The 21,591-nt window shown below is 34.9% G+C and overlaps 1 protein-coding gene across 1 annotated transcript in view; it reads right to left on the bottom strand.

Annotated features, from left to right (window-relative positions):
• Positions 1-12,877: 12,877 nt before the first annotated feature.
• The window catches only part of SPEF2 (sperm flagellar 2), a 74,810-nt gene continuing 66,096 nt past the window's right edge, over positions 12,878-21,591 (bottom strand). The window contains 7 exon segments of the mRNA XM_064438292.1: positions 12,878-16,027; positions 16,030-16,159; positions 16,264-16,319; positions 16,322-16,395; positions 16,475-16,695; positions 16,775-16,992; positions 17,093-18,285. Of these exon segments, the coding sequence (XP_064294362.1) occupies positions 15,989-16,027; positions 16,030-16,159; positions 16,264-16,319; positions 16,322-16,395; positions 16,475-16,695; positions 16,775-16,992; positions 17,093-18,285 (1,931 nt within the window). The 3' untranslated portion in view covers positions 12,878-15,988.

Genomic DNA, 21,591 nt, shown 5'->3' with positions numbered 1-21,591 from the left:
TCAGAGTTTTCTTGGAAAGCAAAACAACTGATCTAACCTACAACCTGCTATGCTGTATATGTGGTCTACTCTGCAAATTGGCAGTATCTAAATTAATTACATTTACACTTTTTGGATAATACAAATCTTAATATGTGTACTTACAAAATTCTTGGTCCCAGAAAGCAATACTTACAGGAAGTGTGTATTCCTGATATCTGTTGATCAAGTCTTTAATGAAAGGATGCTTCAAAAGGAGTGCAACTGGAATGGGTGTCAGATCTTCATTGCCTAATTCTTTGTATATTTTGATGAAATGCTTTAAGAAAAAATAATATGTGGTCAATTTATTAAGTGTTTAAAATTTTGTTTGGAAAAGCAAACATTACAGCAGGTATTTAACATATAATGCAAGGTACCGAACCTTTGAATCAACCAACCTACCTTATCATAGCTGCCCTCCTTCTCCAGATTACTATATCTATGATTATCTTCATCTCTACTTCCTCCAGTATGAAACACTTTGAGTAGTGTTGCCACTGAAATTATTCCTTCACCCATGTAACTCAAGAGTTCTTTTTCATCTTCTATTAAAGTTTTCTCATTTGGCACTATGTTGGTGTAAGGAAAAGCCTAAGAAAATAAAGCATAGGTGATAAATAGTTTGTCAGTAGGTCATCTGTTTCAGTTAGACATTCGTTAAGGATCAGTGGCTTATACTTCCAAACTTCAGTTCTTCCAAAACAAAAATCATCAACTCACACAAAATTATATACTAAATTACTGGATGAAGGAATAGATCCTGAGAGTCCAGAAATATGTTGGTGTTAGCAGAAATTCAGTAAACAGTTTTTTCCAGGAAAGTGGCCAACATTCCACTGAGAAATTAATATTCTTCAGAGCAACAAAACATAAAAATATTTAATAGTTACAAATTACAATACTCTACCAAGAACTTTGTGTTTCTATAAAGAGTAAACTTGGTAATTCTGGATGTTCATATGAAAAAAGCAGCATAAATTTTCTAGTCCAAATCAATGAGTCACTTTATTATGCAACAACTTTATTTTGGCTAACAGTTAGCATAGGCTCATCGGCTCTCCACAGAAAAAGATGAGAAAGGCTTTATGCAGAAAAATTAGAAGTTTACTATGAACAAGCAATGAAGTATCTTTGTGGTGATACTAGAGACAACAAAAGGAAAAAAAACAAACCCCACTGTAGAGATTTGTGAGCACAAATCTGAGAAAGGACCTCACATAGGTGAACAATGCTTTGATTAGGTTAGGCCACTGTGTAGACTAACCACTAACAACAGGAAATTGCATTTAATGGATGAAGCCACTGTATAGGCAAACCATTAGCAACAACAGGAAACTGCATTTAATTGAACATACCATTTCTTTCCTCATTAGCAGGGAGAGACTGCAGAGATTCAGTCACACTTGTGCTACATATCTTAGGCCTTAATACAAGTTCAGCACAGCAGGAGCAGAGTCATTGATACAGTCTTTTTAACACTGAACGGTGGAGATTACACAAACATCAGCACTTGGGTTTTTCTGTTTCCCGCCGTACTGTTTACATTTAGCTATAAGATCTACACAACCAATAACAAAATTACTGAGACCCAAAAGCTAAGCATTTTAAGGTAAAGGGTCTTTGCTATGAAGTTAGTAAAGGTAAAAAAAAAAGTCTCTAGAATATGTTTGTCTGATCTTCTACTATTAACATCATTAAAGTTTCAGATGTATTTCCGTAGGCTGCTCCTAACAAGAAGTCATTACAATCATCAGCATAGGACAAGAAAAAGAGAAGAGACAACTTAAATTAGGTGCTGCTGTATAAGTGCCTACTTATAAGCTGGCTATCTAAGGTGTATTACAAAACTTGAGATGAGCTGGATAGGTCTTTATATTCTACTGATGAATGTTTGATTGATAATATTTACTAGATTTCCAGTACCTGTAGTGAGAACTAGGATATTTAGATCACATGTAAAGAGCCACAGGTAAAAAAAGGTTTAGGTTCTTAATTTGGTGCTGAAAACCACTTTGGATGTCTGCAGGGATCTATATCTTTTTATTTTATGGAGCCTTACTCAGACATGACACGATACTAACTCCTAATTTACTTTTTGCCCCCTTGTGGTTGTTGAATGCCCTGCATGAAATGCTGGCCTTGCTGAAGCCAATGGTGAAAACTCATTCACTTCAGTGGAATAGGATTTTATTTGTTCTCTTTTTTTTTTCTGTATTCAACATAACTGTTAAACCGTACACATATGGAACACAAGGCATAAGAAGAAAGAAAAGATAATAATTATGTTCTATCAGCCCTGCAATTCTAAGCAGCAACCTACAAAAGAAGACTATAGAGTCAAAGAGAATCCATGCATGCAAGAAATTATTTTAGCATCTAATTCTTAGATATATCTAGGTTTCTAAGGAACTCCCTAAGATGAATTAGGCATCTAAACTGTCTGTATAATACATGGTCGGACATACTTCAGACATAGCAGATTCACAGAGCCAATATATTGAGTGGAAAACTAAGCATGTGGAAATTCTCGGGTTGGATGGGATATAACCCTTGCTCTTCAGAGATACGTTGTTAATTCTAGATTGAAGGGAAATGCTTCCCTTCCCCTGTGACTCACAGCCTTAAGAAGTCATTGACACATAGGTGATAAAGCCAGTGCAGTTACAACCTTACAGAAGTCCCAACCAAACAGATCAAACCAAGCAGAAAACAGTAAGGAGGAGAACAGGTTCTGTTTCTTTATGTCCAATTACAGGAGAGTTAGAACTTTCAACTGAAATATGGGAAACTAAGTTCAGATCTACTGTATCTAATTGGGAGCATTCTGTGGTCTTCTTCTTCCTATGAATTCCTCGGAATTATTTAATATGAAACTAATTATTAATCCTTCTGATTTACAGGTAAAACGAAACACTGGAAAATAGCAACAAAGGTGTATATACTTCCAAATACACCAAAGAAACATAGTGGAAAAGAAAGTAACACCAGCAATAATAGCAGGTTTTATAACTTTAGATAACAATACCATAAGTCACACTACAGTCTAATTCTTGGAGATTGATAGCTGGACTTAATTGTCCAAGATTCAGTCAAAGAATGTCCTCCATTCATCTGTAAAAGGACTAGTTACCAGTTAATATCTTAAACTTCCATTATTATCTGGCAAGCAAATTTCCAGGCTTTCGGAAGAATACTTGTAAGTATTCTTACCAGGCAGTGGAACTATTTGCAGAGTTCCCATGAAGTCAGTGGGACTACTTGTAAGTACTGGAGCTACCCAGGATAAGAAAATACATAGAGATCTAGCTAATTTATAATTTGCAAGCACCACTAATATTTGCTAATATTTTACTGTAATATTTTACTGTAATATTTTACCGCATATGGAAGGGAAGCTTCTTCCTGTCTATGAATATATGTTTTAGTAGCAATGCTAAGTGCTCTGTAAAGACCTTCAACTGGATCAGAGTGGGAAGCAAAATACAGCAGCATCTCCGTATAGTTGAGCAGAGCAGGATCTTTCCTGGTATCGGCAAATAAACTGAAGAAAAACTGTAAAAGGACAAAAATACCAAATTAATTTCTACAAGTGGAATTTAATCAAATACAAATCAAAGACTGTAGAGAAAAGGATGAAATAAAGTAATGACTGCTGATAAGTGATATTATCTTTAAAAATGTGTTTGAGGCTGTGTAAATCAAGATAAATCAGAAATGTGTCTGAGCCATTCAAGGAAACAAAAATTGTAGTATTTTCTTTTCTAGGTTGAGGACTTTCACAGAACCAGGAGAGATTAATAAAATTTTGTATCAAGACAAATACATCCAAAATATTTTCTTATAGTCAGATCACACTAATACCTCCCTCTTCTATGGAGACTTCCATGAGCATATATGCAGGGATCATTCTTTACAAAGCTGGTTATTGTGTAGCAAAGTTAATGTGGTTCCAAGGGGAACAGGTATAATTAAGTCTTTCTGAGTAGACTATGATTTAAAATACTGAAGGATAATTCCTAGATTTCTTTCTGCATTATTTATAACTCTGAGTTTTTAATGCATGGAAATTGTGTTCTGAAGCATCACCTGACCTCAAAAACCATTGAAACATTGCAGCAGTTATGGAAAAAAAGAGACTCAATAAACTTTTGAATGAGACCTCTTGCATTAGAATAGTGAGTGGTCTCTTCAAAATAGTTATGTTTCTAAAGTTACCTTTATGAGATGTCTTAGCCTGTTTAAAGGCAAAGGTTCTGTGCAACTTTTCGTTATGCTTAGATCTTCATTTCCATTAAACCATAAGCCAACCTGATTAAAAAAAAATATTTTTACACATTAATAGAAAGTGTTCTTTATGCTCTATAATTCTTCAACAGACAGATTACTTAAGAGCTTAATTCCTGGACTTAATAAAGCTGAATTTGTTATTAATATAGAACAATATCATAATAATTATGTAGCTGTTTGTACTTTGTAACAGATACTTTGGGAATTCATGAAAATGGAGCAAGATAGAAGTGACTCTATGCTCTTGAAAAAAGTGAAAATTAACCAGGTAATTGTAAACCTACACTGACCAAGAAGCAGAATAAGATGCAGAGTTTCTATGTGTGTTCTGGTTTCTTCTTTTTAGGGTATCTTTGCTACCCCATAGATTTTGTCTTCACTGTACTTTTGGAAGAAACTGTCCACACACTTCAGTATAATGAAGGACAGAGGCATGGTTCTTCCCATGCTTGCCTGCCTGCAACAAGACTAAGTGTCTTGTAATGCCTACAGAGCTATACCTAAAACTGGAAATCAGAGTGCCCGGAACCAATTCTCCAATGCTATGCCCAACACACAGGAAATATCAGCTAGTTTTTACCTTCTAAAACAGGATGGCCAGGAACAGACTGCCTACAGAAAAGCTCACTTGCTTGGAAGCAGCCATGTTAAACCATGCCAGATTGTGCAAACAACATCACAGTATGGACAAGTGAGTTCCATTAACTGGGGATGTTCCCTAGCATTATGTAGTTTGCTAGTACAGGTGCAGATAGAGGGCCCAGCTGGGGCACCTCAAATTCACAGTGGAAGGCTCTTCCTGTTACTTTCAACGAATATTGCTTGTCATTGTTTCTTGGTAAGGCAGTAAAATAAATAAAGTTTCATGACATTTTGAATGCATGTAAGTCACAGTATTAAACAGAGAAGAAAGTTTGTTTCCAGTTTTATTGAAAGATTTTAACATTTGAAAAAATCTGGATAGATTCCCTATGAGATTAATAGACTAATATGGAAGATTTCAAATAGTTGGAAATCTTGATGAATCTCAGTGGTTAATGAGAGATGCAACAGTCTTTCAGTGTAGGCATTAATTTAAAATATTTTTACAAAGCTATAAGTTTCATTAGCAACATCCTTTTCCATATTTCCGGTGAATTACTACATTCTTGATTGCTTAAAATATTGCGTTTTTATTATTATGTGTTTTCTTTACCAAGCAAGATAGTTATATAGGACAAAACAGGAAGTTCCAAGAGGTTTTCAGGAAGGAAAAGAAATTAGTAAAGCCAGTTTTCTGCTTTTTCGCCATGTGAGTTAGCTGGAAAAACTGAGCAAATTAATAACAAGAAAATAGATTTCATGTTGTCTTTGAGATCTTTGACAGAAATATATCAGATGGTTTGCTGTAGATGATATAATTATAATATTAATGATAACAATGGATGAACAATTATTTTACTAATTCTCTGCTATTGATCTTTCTTTAATTTTATGGACTGCACTTGACTCATTAATTCTCTATTGCACCATGTTCCACAAAACACGAATAATTTTTGAAGAAATGAAACAAGTATTGACCTCATAAAATTTGCCATAAATTGCTTCAAAAGGATACAACATATATTGCAATAAAACCAGTTCAGATGTTCCTCATCAATTCATTTGAAATTAGAGGACTAAATTTTACTTAAGTTTGAAATATTCTGCTCCTGTTCTTCTCACACCTCTATATGCAAAAATTCCAAACCACAGTACTGTCAGTGGCATGAACTGTAGGACCTCACATACAGCAGATATACAGGGTTTTCGTGAGGTTTTTAAGTGAATAAAGTTTTGGTCGTATTTTCAAGCATGGAATAGGAGTGACAGAGATTACAACTTTTACTTGCTATATGAATCAGTTGCAAAGCAAAATCTTGAAAGCAATGCAGACTGTTGAACTGAGTTGCTTTGGATAGTCTCTGAAGGTTCCCGTAACATTCTCTTCAGCACCTAAGTTATGTGCCTACCTACATAGTTCTCTTCTGAAAAAGGACCTTCAGCTGTGCAGTTACTTGTGTGTTTATGAACTTTTTAGTCTTTTTTAGTCTTTAACGAACTGTAGTTTCAGAGTCATCACTCACATGGAAGTATGGAAGAACCAACAGGGGGGAGGCCTATAAACAAATCAGTATACGCCATTGCATACTTATTATCATTGATTGCATGTAAGCCAGTTCCGATCCTGAAACAAGTAAATTAATTGCTCATTTAATATTATATTTGAACTGGGATCCTGTATTAAAAATGTACATTCACAATCTGCCTGTCTTGTAACTGTTAGCTTATTTTTAAATTCTCACACTTTAGCAAAAATTACCACATCAATAGACAAATAGATGTAGATAGACCTGCACATTTTGTGGGTTTTCTAGCTTTGCAGAATTTGTTTCTTTGCAAGTCTGGAGTGAGCAGGGGTTGGCAGGCACTCCTGGAAGTTTTAGATTAATTGAAGTACTTCTGAAACTGACATAGACTTTATTTAATTTTTGAAGAAAACTAATACTAAGTGGAAAACAAACTGCAATAATTGTTCTATGGCATTTATTTAAAACAGTTAAAAAATTATTTCAGTATCACCAAACAAATAGAAACCAACAACTGTAGAACTTTTTTGTATACATGCACACATATATATGTCTACTTATATAAACTATACATATATATGTATAGATAAGCATATATACATATATATGATATATATGGCTACTACACATTAAAAGAGTGAAACAGCAATCATCCTAAGTATGATTAAGAATCCAAAGTAAAAGAAAGTGAAAATTAATGAGCAGGATTTTGCTAAAAGAAGAAAAATGTATTCTTGATTTTCTTTCATGAAACTTGCTTCCTGAAAAACCTTGCTGGCCTATGTGACAGTTCAAATAGAAGTTGCCTTTAGAGAAAATAATAGATCAAAGAATTTTATAATTTTCTATGTGTTCAAGGTCTGAAAAACAATCTTAATTTACAAAATTTCCATACTGGAAGAATTCTAGAAATATTTAATTAAAGTAGAGCTGGTGGGCCTAAACTAAACTACTTATTTCTGCTTGGAGCAAGTTTTTTGTCTCATAGATACAGTGTCAAACAAGTTAATAGTGGTCAAAGTGCTTACAGAATAGTTTCTTTAGAACAGGGTTTTTACTTGAAATTAATTAATGGGAAAAGTAGGAAATGGAAGTAAAAAGTAAGACTAATTAGCCTGAGTTATGGAACTATGGATACGGCCTTCAAATTTAGGCCTTCAATTTTCAGGCCTTCAATTTCCTGAAGGCAATGTTCACTAGAAAGCACCCTCAAAAACCAAAACATTTAAAATTCAGACTGAATTTTGGATTGCGAATAAACCCGATAACACATCATTCTATTCTCAGAGTTTAACAAAAGAATATTATTCAAAAGAGAAAAAAAATATAACCTGCATATAATATTCCTCTGTAACAAAACCTGCTCCAGCTTCATCAACAGACTTGAAGTTATGTAGTGTTTCGAGAAGCTGCTTCACAGATGGCACTGGCCAAGGTTGTGCTGCTGCTAGCAAGAACCGGCGCCAGTCAGTAAGTTCTGAGTTCACTGTGAATGCAGATGCCAGATTTTGTAACTATAAAACAAAATAATAAATATCATCAGATATGTGTTCATAAACATACACTTCCTATATACCATGTATTCTTAGGTTCTTTTCCAGGTTAGGGTGGACAAGGTTCTGCAGTGAGATTTCAAAGATGTATAAAGGACACATATCACTAAAAAATCAGGCCACAGACCACTGTCTGTCACAGAAGCCATCCATCTAAATAAATACTCTGACTCCCTAAATAGGGTCTGTATCTAAACTGTGAGATAATGGCCCTTAGTACATGCTAACCCCTGAACCATGCTCTGTCTGGGAGAGCACTAAGAACTGAACTGACAATTCATCAGCACAAGGACAAAAATCTAGTAAATGCTTGGGCCTGTACCTTGGCCCTATTTTGCTTACTCTTACAGGTGTCCACCATGTGGCTTCTCTCTAATCCAGTATTATGTTAAGTTAGAAAAAAAAGTAGTAGTAGAAAACCAGCTTTGGAGATTGCTGCACGTGTCTTTTTATCACTGAAGATGCACGTTGATAGCAGAGTGGTATACAAAACACAAATAGGAGAATACATGTAAAATCTCCTGACACAGCATTGTGAATGCTGTATCTGATAGAGGGAACAAAATCGGCACAGTTAATTTTTGCACTACTCTTGTGGTGAGACCCTACTATGGAAGATTATCTTCTGCCCCACACCCAGATTTCCTCATCAAGGGAAGTGTCTGGTTTGCTCCAGACTGGAGTTCAAGAAAGCAATACATTTACAAGAATAGGGGTCTGGGGCAAGTCAGAGTGAGACAATTTGGCAATGTTGTAGATGTCATCTGTATTAACATTGGCAGGTACAGTACCGCTTGTTATGATTTCAAAACTTATTTGAAATTCTGTTAAGTCACACAATGATGAAATGGTGAGTTCATTAAGAATAGTTTCTGCAGAATAAAAATATACCTTAACTTATGTTTCATGCATTTCCTTTTGTATGTAAGTTCTTGCTTTCACCATATATTTAAAAGTCTTATTTTAAAACTGTGCTTTTAAGGAAAGGAAATTCTATTATTAAAATAAAAATAAAACTTATAAGCACTAAAAGTTCTCAGGGGATAAAGGACATGGGATACATGCACATGTGGTTTATTAATAAACAATATTTGACTCATAGTTTTCCCAATATAATTAATATCCTGTGCTAAGATTAGGCTTTTATATACTGATGATGACAGCTGTGCCTATTTTTCACTAAACTCCGTGGAAATCTACCACTCAGAAACTTTAAAATGGTTTACTCACACAGTTCATCTGTGTGAGGAGTATTTGAATAAAGCTGTTTCCCTCATGTAAAATCCAATTAAAATCTTAATGTGAATCATGGCTTACTGCCAGAAATTAGTATAAAAATGTGCTAAAACAAGTAAACCTTTTTATCCCTTAGGTTTACCAGCAATATCTAAAACTAAAATTAATCAGAGAATTCAGTGGTGGAAGATTTGGAAAGACTAAATCGTAATTTTGCATGTTCCTAAATCTGAAATCTGAAAATAAGCTTAAGATCATACATTCCAGCTGTTATTCTCCTGTCTGGGAATGAAGAACATAAACAGTCTTATTTTAACTCCTGGATATGAATTTTCAATGGTGTCTAAAGAACTGATATAATTTGAAAATTGTAAATAAATACCATGCTGACCAAACATTTTATATCTGGCATGGTGGCTTCCAGAATCTCTCTTCTTAAGGGAGAACAGATAATGCCCCATAGTGGTTATACTCTTTAAGTTTATTATAGTAAGGAAAATGCTGTACCTTCTACACAAACCAATACTTCAGTTGAAATGAAAATAGGGTTTAACTTACATCTGGAAGCGTTAAGTTCATCCATGCATCAGGAAGGCAATTTGTTCCAAGATTCAAATTAATCAAGTCAATAAAAATGTCAATAAATACTTTCTTTTGTATAAAACCTAATAAAAGAAAGTAAATATTTTTAAAATTATATTTAATATTTTAAATAGACTTCTTTTGTTAAAGGAAATCTATTTTTTTTATTTTAATGCCCATATGGGAAAATTCAAATCAAACATAAAATTTTCTCATTTAAAACAAATCATGTGTGACCTCTCTAATAGCAAAATATCAAATACTCCAGTACACTTCAATGCTTTTGATACTTGTCCTAATCTGTACTGTGATCAGTAACCCATCCTCACACAGTCTACACTGTTAATGAGCAGGTTACAAGTACCAATCATACATATATTCTGTGTATTGAACACATACCAACCTTTTATTTCACTGTGTTCTATTTTAATCAACCATGAATCTATCTCTGCTTTTGAAAGCAAGCATGTGTTAGAGAACAGGATGGAAAACACGGACCATTGTTAATTAAAGTTTGAGACAAAATTAAACTGCTTAAAATGCTTCTCGGAATCGGCTTATGGAAGTTATAAATAGCTCTGTCAATTTTATTTTGAAGAAATTATGAGATAAAAATAAATAAATGCATAAATAAGTGTTTGTTTTTTAAAATAGGCATGGATTTGCTTAAAAGCAAATAGAAACTTCAAACTTCATGCACAGTATTAAAACACAAAATTATGTATACCAAAATTTAACAGGCAGATAAGAGTCTTTTCTTTCAGAAATGGACTTTGCTGGCTCAGTGAGGATTCATTGCAAAGTAACAACAAAAAATGTAAAATAAGTTTCAAATTATCTACATTTTGAGAGACAAAGCTGATTTGGTAAGGTTATGATCACTTCCATAGTGTCAAAATAGTAAGTTTTCCGATTGCGTTTAAAAGCAAACACAATTGGTGAAATACCAGAAGGATTTAGTTTTCTTCCTTTTTACTGCCAAGCTTCTTGTCCTTTTAGAAAGCACAGCTCTGCACATTCTATGGCTAAGAAGATTTTTTTCTTTTAAATGCTACAGTGAAGTGGAATTTGTTAAGTTTATGAAGAATCATTTAAGTGGTAGGAATAGTAAGAATGTGTTTGAATATTAATTTCATAATGTCAGTATTCAAAATCATGGTGCCAATTTGAATTAATAGTGTGCAATCTCTGTAGACTTGTTTGCCTCCAATCAGAAAAAACAGGAGTAATACCTTCAGCATGTCTTAATACAGCAGTGAAATTCTATACGTATATAAGCTTGGAGAGAAGAGACAAAAAGTAGATTTGGGAAGCTTAAAGTCTGCAGGGACAGGAAGATGAAAGGGAAAAACACCTGGACTTGAAGCCTTATGTGCTACCATAGATTTCAGCATGAAAGCAAAATCTGGGAAGAAGCATTGGCAGACTGCTAACCGTGCTCAAAAACCTCTTTATGGTTTTTGAGTTATGTACCTTGAGAAAAACATATGTTAAAAATCATGTGAGTTAGGCTATTTACTGAAGCACCTTGGATTGCTGATTAAATAATTTTAAGGTAACCAAAAACTTGTATTTTGATGGAAACTTCAAGCCACAAGAATATGATGATTTCCATGACACACAATAATGCCTACATCACAGAATTATCATTACTGGGAGACTTTATAGAAGATTCAATAAACCACGTAACTTTTTAGTGGTTCTTGGGGAGAATAGGCCTTTGTCCACTACAGAGCCATTGAAAAATTGATATTGAAATAACAGGAAAAATTTTTACATCTTGTTTGCAGTTCCAAATTATCTAGTGCTTTACCATGAAAGGCCCAGCTATCATAATTTTTATTTCATGTTTTACTAAACATTTCCCTTTCCACATCCGATCCCTAGTACTCTGGCAATCTAACTTCTCTTCTGACATCACCTTATCTTTTAAACTGTTCAATTTCCACTATGATTTCCCTGTATGAAAATAAAAAATGCTCTTCCTTAATTTCCTGTGAGTTTCTGGCTTCCTAAAATGAAATTTAATTTTGGTTTTCGCACAAAATTCTGAAAGGATACTAACGTGCTCTTGCCACCTTTTGTGAGGCTGCATGACTTCAGAAATATACCTAAATATTTGAGGGGCAAGGAAATTAAAGAACTTGAATCAAGAGAAAATATCTGAAATGGGGTTAAAGGATTGGAGTCTAAAACAGTAACCACAATTTATATAACTTTGATTGGATTGTAGAATACACTAGAACGGAGCTTTCAGGCAAATTTGACAATAGTTGATGTAAGTCTATGGCAAACATGAATTACTGTGAGATATTTAACCACTGTCAGGTGGTCCACAGTGTCTACCCATTTTTCTTCCTCTGTGGTAATTGCGAAGCAGTAACCCTCTCTTTCATGCAGAGCTAAGTTACTTTCTATGTATTAATTATAAAATTGCTGATATGTTGTAGGGTAACTTCTTTTACTTTACTACCTCCCCCCGAAACATCTGATGGGGGACAATTCCAAAGTGTCTTCAGAAAGTTATAATAGTTCAAAAACTTCAAATGGAGTGTGACCTAGTTCCTCCTCATGACCTATCTAGGAGGAATACGGAAGTCTCAAAGAGAGACAGGAAATCCCTCATAAGCATATAAAAAAGATATCAAATAACTTTCCACAATGTATTTTTAGACATTCTGTCTGTATTTAATGTGTTTGTTTTGATATTACGGAGAATGTAACTGTTTTCGAATATCTGGTTATATTACAAGGCAAAAGGTGATTCATGAGTTTAATTCAGGGATTGGCAGTGCTTTGTAATGATGGAGAGATGCTCTGAGTGGGCAGCTACACAGATGGTGCTGAGAAAAGAATACCGGTGTCTGCAAATGATAGTCTACAAGTGGCAAAAGGAAATAATTCCCTCTGGGAAAGAATGGGAAAAAAACTCCCAGAATCCTTTGTCTGCCTAACAGGACTGGTTTCAAAACAGGTATACTCTTTACAAAATCTTTTTGTTAAGTGCAAATAAAAAAGTAACCAAAGCCAACAGGTTTTTGTTGAATGATGTAAGAGACTGAATAGAAAGTGACCTTATTAAACGTGTAGAAACACTTTTAATTAGAAGGGATAGCAAGCATTTTGGAAAAATAATCAGAATTCAAAAAGACTTTGAAAAACTGTAGAGATGGTTAAGATCAGTAAGTAAATTTCACTGGAAACAGATCAAAGTACTCTGAGGAAACAGACTGCACAAATTAATACACTTATTACATTGCAGATTAATCAGGAAAGGGCTTCAGTAACATTGGGGAACAGGATTAGAATTCAAAGTGAACTTTACAAATTGGAGATATAGACTAGGGTAAAAAGGACACTATCCAATAAGAATAAATGTCAAGTGCCATACTGGGTTGAAATAATGAACTGCATAAATGTCACAATGGGATCTTACTGCCAAAGTAAAATTTCTGTAGAAAAGGCTTTAGGTATTATGGCAGATTACAGTATAACCAGAAAGTACATGGGAAAACACTGGAAATAATCCTTGCATTATTTTCAGTTGGTAAGGCTTCTGCTGGAATACAATGTTGCTACATGCAAACCTAGAAGGATGTATGGAAACTAAAGAGTGCCCAGAAGAATGCAGCAGGAATAATCACAGGCTTAGAAAACATCTTGGGAGGCAAGGTTGAATGAATTCTGCTAACTTCATCTACGAAAGGAAGATTGAGAAAACATAGCAGTAGTTTACCAGTTAAAACCAAATGTTCCGAAGAGGATAGGGATAACACCCTCACCATAGCTGCAGTTAGGAAGAATGATAGGAAATAAAATGTATTTGCAGCAAAATCACACAATCACAGAACAGCAGGGGTTGGAAGGGACCTCTGGAGATCATCTTGTCCAACCCCCCTGCTTGAGCAGGCACACCCAGAGCAGGGGGCACAGGAACGCATCCAGGCAGGTTTTGAATGTCTCCAGGGAAGGGACTCCACAGCCTCCCTGGGCAGCCTGTTCCACTGCTCTGACACCCGCACAGGAAAGAAGTTTTTCGTCATGTTTAAGTGTTTAATTTTAATGTTTAAAATACTTCAATAGTAGTAAAACCCCATATAATCAGAAGGATACCAAAGCACTAAGGAAAACAAACCACACAGTCTACAGTGGACTATTTTAGAAGCTTATCAAGAAAGAACAAGGGGCAAATACTGGGTACAGATTGCCTGCCCAAACTTGATCCCATTTTTAGACATGGATGACTTCTTGATATCCCTTTCCAACTGCTTGTTACGATACCAAGATTTTGCTAGTATTTTTCCACGGGAAATGTATCCATTATCTTAAATCTAATACTAAAAATGGGATGCTGCCCCTGTGCATCATGGAGTGACTTCAGTGTTATAGATTCTAAACATACTTTTTTTCACGACTTTCTTTTTTGTCCTCTGCTGTTGGACATTCTGGGGACACACTTTCAAACTTCTTCTTATACCATCATAGTTAAAATCTTCCCATTTGAAAACTTCATGGAGAAAAGCTTGGTATTATGTGACTTAAGAGAAAATCCTTAGAATTAGCAATGCCACATATCTAATAAGGTGTCCTGCTTAATATATATCCTGTTGCTTATTGGGTAAAGTGTAACTAAACATTCTTGTTACCTGAGAAATCACAAATGATGGTTTTTCAATAACGGATCTTTTATTATCACCATATAACACACAGTACTGATCTCTTTTTCTGATCCCTACAGATTAAATATACTGAGTGGACTAATATCCCTTAATGAGGCATGCATTCAAAACCTACTTTATTTCTGACATACTGTTTAGACCTTGAAGTAGCACGAATATGTATGAAAGACACACACACAAGACTATATATATGGGTATGTGTATATATATATCTTCTGCAATTACTAGATGTGTTTTTGATTGAAAGTAGAAAGTTGATCTTGATTTAGAAAAGGGTTGATTTAAAGGTGAATGACCTCACATTCATTTCTCCCAGATCATTTCTATTTCATCTTCACTGTTGGAAGAACTAAGAAGGGTCATAAATTATTTCGCTTTAGCAATCTTCTGATACAAATCATTGTTTTTTCCTTGATGGTAGAAATATATTCTGCTGGTGTGATTTATCTTGATTGGAAATTATCAAGTAGAAAGCTGCATTTAAAACATGTAGAATTATGAAATTATGAAATCAGATACTTCTCTGAACAATTCTCATTCTCAGCTCCTAGATTAAAAATCAAGATATAGCATTCTTATTGCAACCTCCACAAACATTTTTACAGGAAAAAAAAAAGTGGTTCAAGCTGTGAAGTATACTAGTCATATCCTGGCTGTAAGAGTGTTTCCTAAGGAAAAACTCATTTGTGCAATTAATAATCAGCGATGGAAAATGGATCTGTTATGCCTCTGTAGGAAAGACTTCTGAAGGACAAATCTGACAAAAACCTGTGCAAGGTCATGTTAAACCCTATCCACAAGAGAGTAAAAAGTAGCAATACATACAGATATGGAGAGAAGGTATGACCCAAAATTCATAGGCTAGAGAGGTCAAGCAATCATTTGACAGAAATAATGCACTGATATTCCATATATTTATCAAAAGAAAACCAGAGGTTTCAGAATCAATGAAGCTTCTTGAACTACTAAAGTCTGATAATAAGATGACCGTTAATCCCAGTGACTATAATGTATCTTGATTTAGCTAAATGCAAAAAACAGTCAGATTGAAGTTATGAGTCATCTCTCTGTTCACATGTTGTCAAGGTAAGAATGTACTTCATTATTTTGGTTCATTGTCTTCAGGTCTATCAAAGTCAGGTATAAAAGGGCAAATGTAAACATCTCCTGGTGCTTCAGCAGTGAACAAAAAGAAAAAGCCATATTTTAACATTATAATACATTACGAACAAAATATAACTTTTACACCCATTAACCCTGCCAAATATTCTATTAAGTGTCCATGTTACAAGAAGATTGTGAAATAAAACCCAGCAACTTGATCTAGTCACTTCCACTCTCCAAATCAAACTCAGACATGTAATCTGGTCTTTCATTTGTCATCACATCAACTTCCTGTAGTCTTCTATTTCTCTGCCAAGAAGCATTCCACAGATTTATAGCTTTCTGGGGGTCAAATTTTTTGATATCAGGAGAATTCATCTGAATTATCATAAGATCTGTCACACTTTCAGACCTTAGTTTAGACAGTAAATGCATCATGGTGAGTTTCATTTGACTGAAGCCTCGCTCTGTTTCAGCTGAGCTTGCCGGCAGAGTTAGGATCAAATCTACCAGTGTCAGGATGTTAGGATACTTCTTTGAATAATCTGAGTTCACTGAATCCCATGTCAAGGTCTGGATGTTGTGAAATCTAAACAGCATGATGAGAAGTATAATTATAAGTATCACTAAATATATTTCCATAATGCTTTTGAGTAAATCAATAAACAGACACAAATGCACTTTTCTTATTACCTGTTATACAGCTCTAATTTCAGCATGCTCCATTCAGTTTCTACTTCACTACTTCTACTATTTTCACACTAGCAGCTTCTAGTACAACTTTATAATGTTTAGTCAAGACAGACACTTCCTTTTCACCAAATTCTACAACAGAGGCAACAAGAACCAAAATATTTTTATGCTTTCAAAAAATGTATAAGGTGCGCTTCAGATTGCCACTGACACAGTTGTATACCTTGTTTCATTTTGTCAGGCCATAATTTAAAACTTCCAATAGTAGTTGCTCTCAAAACATCTTCACTTGCATCACAAAAACAATCACGTAGCCTCTTCACCAAATTACTTAGTACTTTGGTTCGTATTGCAGAAATATTTCCATTTCCAACAAGCTGGTAACCGTGAAAGTGCTCAATGGTCTCCATAAGGCGTTCCTTTGGACCAGCTCTGAAAGATACAGAATACAAAACAATATATAATACTCTTTTTTTATGTAACCGTGGTTCAGTTGTTAGAAATTCCAGACCTTGTTTGATACATGTGGAGTGTTTCCAGCGTTGACTGCACGGTTGCAAATATGTCTGCAATGGAGGAGTTGTGATCCAGAGTAACACGTGACAGAATGTTGAGGACATTGATGACATCCAACAAGAAGTGAGCAAACTTGACTATCTCCATTCTCAAAAGAAGGTGTAAAAGGTCTTTAACTTTCTGCTGGGTTGAGGCTCCAGAATCTCTTTCAATCTGGTAATAAATATAGAAAAGAAAGCATCAGGTATGTGGACTAAAATTAGCCATAACAATTAATATCTCCTGAAGTTCATCTGAATTTTAAATCATTTACCTTACTCAGATGCAGAACAATTGCAGGATAACCTTTAAGGAGAATTTGTAGAGCTGTTTGTAGACGAGGAAGCCACTGGGAGCCTCCAATGCGAGAAGGAATAGCTGGGCGTAACTTAATGGCTTCATATGTTGCTTTGAGATTATTCTTATTTAGAGGTGAATTATGATAAAAGCAATATATATTTCTCAAGACTTCGCTTAACATGTTGAATAGCTGAATACTTTTCAGTGCCCCTTTGTAAGCCAGCTTTAGGCCATGAGCAGAAAAATGCACAGACTGTACACAAGGCTGAATTTCCTTTACAATTTTAGCCACCCCATTGTTTTCTCCTAACATGACATCTGTACCATCGCTTCCAAACCCAACTAATTTTCTTGACCAGTCTTGGCTTGCCAGACTGAGCTGAAGATTTATTTGTAATGTTTCCTCAATTACATTTTTTATAGTTGAAGCACCAGTTTTGTGAATAGGTTGAACCCCAACAATCTGGCAATGGACTTTTCCTTCATTTGCAAAGCGTACATAGACAACTGCAGCTGCTTTGAGTATACTGTCTGTGACTCCATCACTAATAACAGAAAAGAATTTACATTTCTCCAGTTTCTCCTTCAAATCTCTTCTTTCTACTTCAGCAAAAAAATGTATAAACATTTTTGCTGACTTTTCATTTCTAAATACAGACCCAATATCCACACCTTTCATATCATCTAGTTTGCACATCCAGTCAAGGTCTGTAAAGGGATGACCAAATTTAGCAATAGCATGGCATGTTCTAAAAATATTTTCTACTCTACCTAATGTTATGGAGTTCATGCTCTTCAACATCTGCTCAGCAGATGCTATATCTGGTGAAGCAGTACTGGCAGCTTCCACACAGGTAGCCCAGGCATGGGCTTCACTACTCTGGTGTGTATTTATAAATTCAAGTTTGAAGTCATCAGTGCCGGAACAAAAATTATGAATATTTTCCCCCAAATCCACACTATGTTTACGACATGGTGCACAAAACATTATTCCCCTTTCGTCATCATATTTTAGCCAAGGGTATTTTGTTAGCCATATTTTTGGAAACTGGCGATTCCTCTTTGATCTCTGTTGTTCCAAATCTTTCTTCTCTTTCCCTCTGTCACCAACTTCTCTCTTGCTAGAAGAATTACTCTTGCTTTTGAATTGCTTCAGTGCTCTTATAGCTATAATTTAAAAAGAAACAACTGAATATAAAATAGTTTTTATTTCACAAATTATCAATTGTGGTTTTTGTTTTTTTCCACCCACATTTATTTTGTTATTTTTGAACTAGACTGTGACTTGAAATAAAGATCCATAAAAGAGAACAAGGAAAATGAGATCTACTCTTAAATCACTTAGATGTTACCCAGGACCCATTTAAGAAATGATCAGTTTTGTCTACCAGAAGCTTGTCAGAGTATGCAACCAGTAAAGTCCAGCAGCATCAATACCACTTTTGAAACAGAGAAAAACAGAGGTAAAGAGTGGAATTCAGAATGGTTTTTCAGGCAAAATATCTCCAGAAGATACTACTGAAGTCACAAACCTCTTATGATGCCCATTACAACTGACATTAACAGAAAAGTTAACTTGGAGCAAGTCCATAAATACACAATCAAATACCTGTCACAGAATGCATAAGTTGTTCTACAGCATATGTAGATGACCTGACCGTTTAAAAATATTTATCTGCAGAATGATTTTATTACAGATTTGACACATAGGAACTATATAAGCTTCACATTTTGTTCCCAAAATGGAAACATTCTTAAAGCATTGAGATGGTTCTCAATATTATTTTCCCAAATTTTTCTCAAGATGGTAATTCTTGTATTTTGTAGGAGCAAATTCCAGGAGCTGACATTTTTGAAAGTTCTATATCTACAGCTCACGAATGCCCTATTTTTGGCAAGTTATTTAATGATTCTTTTAGTACACTGTTGCCATAAGGTCATGACTTTGAAATGAAAGCAGTCAAATAATGAAGACAAATTCCATGCAGAACTGCAGCAATAAAACTAGAAATCTATTAATTGGGAAATAGCAGAAGTAAAGCACTGAGGAAATTACCTAAGAACAGTCTGACTCCCCACCCTCCTTATCATGATGTGTACATCAAGAGTCAAAATTAATGATTACATTAAGTTAATCATAGAAAGAAATGCCATTTCTGGTGCTGGTCTTAAGAAACAGGGTCTTTATACCCTACTCTTCACTATTTTACAAGAAGGGGCAAATTTTCATATATGTGTTATACAATTTGTGAGAACTGTTTGTTCCCATTGTCATAAAAATGACAGTTTGTCTGCTCCATTCTATTCTGAGCATCCTCAAAGGTCATAATATTAAAAAATGTCAGGAACATGCAGTTTAAATACATTTCCATTATGAGTGATTCTTTTAAATTACTTTAAATCTGAGGTATCAGCTGTGGTCCACATGGACAGCAAAACCAACTAGACCACAGAAACTTTTTCTGACTTGTGCCCAAGTACAACACCCAGGACCAAAAAGAGAGGAGGAGAGGCATTCTTAACATACAGCCAAGATTAAAAACCTTCCCTAATATTAGGCAGCCACAAAACCGCAAGAAAAGGTGAAGAAGAGATGGGGGCAGGATTAATGGATCTGCAACTGCAGGAGTCAGAGGGTGGAAGGAACAAAGATGGTTATAAGACCTCTATAGTGCCTACTGTTTCTTGAGGTGCGTGGGCACCTGTCCTGGTGTAGAAATTTGCTGTTGATTAGAAAAATGGGGATCAGAGTAGATTCTGTGAGCCGATGTCAGGGATAAAATTCCTGGTAAGATGGACCTTCAATGTTACCAACATTTTTCAAGTTTTGAAGTTTTTTTTTATTTCAAAACACCAGGGTTTAAACTCTCAGAAACTCTCAGAAAAAATATGTTTGGGATATCGTGTTCTTATAAGTGAACACTGTATGTGCCTTTAGAAAGACAGCATATCCTACAGTGTGTGAGAACAGTAGATATATACCTAAGAGGCAGGAATCATCAGATCAGCTATATAACACAGCTAAACTATGATTATACTCATTACAAATCCTCCCTCTAGTATATTCTTAGCATGCTCACCTAAGGAAATGAAGGTTATGCAGTTGTGTTGCCTATATATTTCTACAACAATTTGTCTGTCTGCCAGTTCTCCCTCACTGCTAATTTTCGAATGGCCAGTTTGAACCAAGTTTGTCAGTAAGGTAGAGTTATGAAGGTCCTACAAATTTCTTTCAGATCTGTTCCAAGGTACAGGAGAAAGACCCTCAATAACACTCTCACCAAGGAAAAAGCAGGAAGATGACTAGCTTTTATCCACTCTGTGGCCAAGAGGTGTAAGTCAGCCTAAACTCAGTTCCAGACCACACACAGCATCCAGAGCATCTTGGCCATAGCTGTGCAAGCAAAACATGTAGGTAAGATCACATGAAAGAAAAACAATTTGGTTTTTTTTATTTTAAATGAGGTTAACACATGGAAAGGAACAGGAGATGGACTACTGGGAGGAAACTGGGAACATGGGAAAAAGTGGGATTTGTTACAGTGGTACTACAGAAAGAACACAGGACACAGAAGGAAGCCAGCCTGTACTACTTATGAAGCAACCTCTTTTTCATATAAAACTTTGTCATCAATGAAATCAAAAGAAAAACTAATGTAGAAAAAGCTACACAAGGTAGAATTGTTTTTCATTCAAGTCTATTTAAAAGTGAGTATCATTCACTGATACACAACGTGAATTGACAAGCATTTATATATGTTTCAATCAGCAATACAGAAATATAATAAACAAATGCAAAAAATTAATTAGTGAAGAAATTAAGATTACAACCACAAGTCAAACTGAAAACAGAAAAATAAGCATTCAGAAAGGAGCATTAAGAATGACAGCAGCATAACTGTACACTATATGTGTACCCTGTGAACCAGGACTGTGACATTTTAAAGGAACTTAAAAAATAGAGAGCAAACACCACTCCTCGGTTGTAAGGCACAGACATACAAAAATGACTATTTCTTAATCATAGACTAGTAAGCAGAATATTTTCATACAGGCACTGTATGAAAATATTTCCCTAAACTGAGAAACTGTAGTAAAGATTCAGGTTATATATTTACACAGGCAACAAAATATGAAGAGATTGTAAACCTATACTAAAGATGAGAATTCTGTTAACATTTTATTCCCTTTTAATAAAATTTTACCAAAATATTTAAACAGATTCCTATTCCCCTCCATTTTCACTAAGAAAAATGTTTCCATAGCAATTTCTGACTAGAAGTTTGGATTATGATCTATGCAAGTTATGTACCAGAGTCTGTAGCAATGCTATAAGGGATGAATAAGTGAAATAAACCCTGAGGCTGAATTATATTCATCTAACTTTAGCAGTCTAAAAGCTAGTAATATGAGATACTTCTATCCTTAGATGAAAAAGACTGGAGTCTCAAAAATATGATTAATTCCCTCCAA

This window comes from Phalacrocorax carbo, chromosome Z, assembly GCF_963921805.1.
Source record: "Phalacrocorax carbo chromosome Z, bPhaCar2.1, whole genome shotgun sequence".
In the NCBI taxonomy this organism is placed as follows: domain Eukaryota; kingdom Metazoa; phylum Chordata; class Aves; order Suliformes; family Phalacrocoracidae; genus Phalacrocorax; species Phalacrocorax carbo.
The sequence above is the reverse complement of the archived record's forward strand: the minus strand, read 5'-3'. Positions and strand labels throughout refer to the sequence as shown.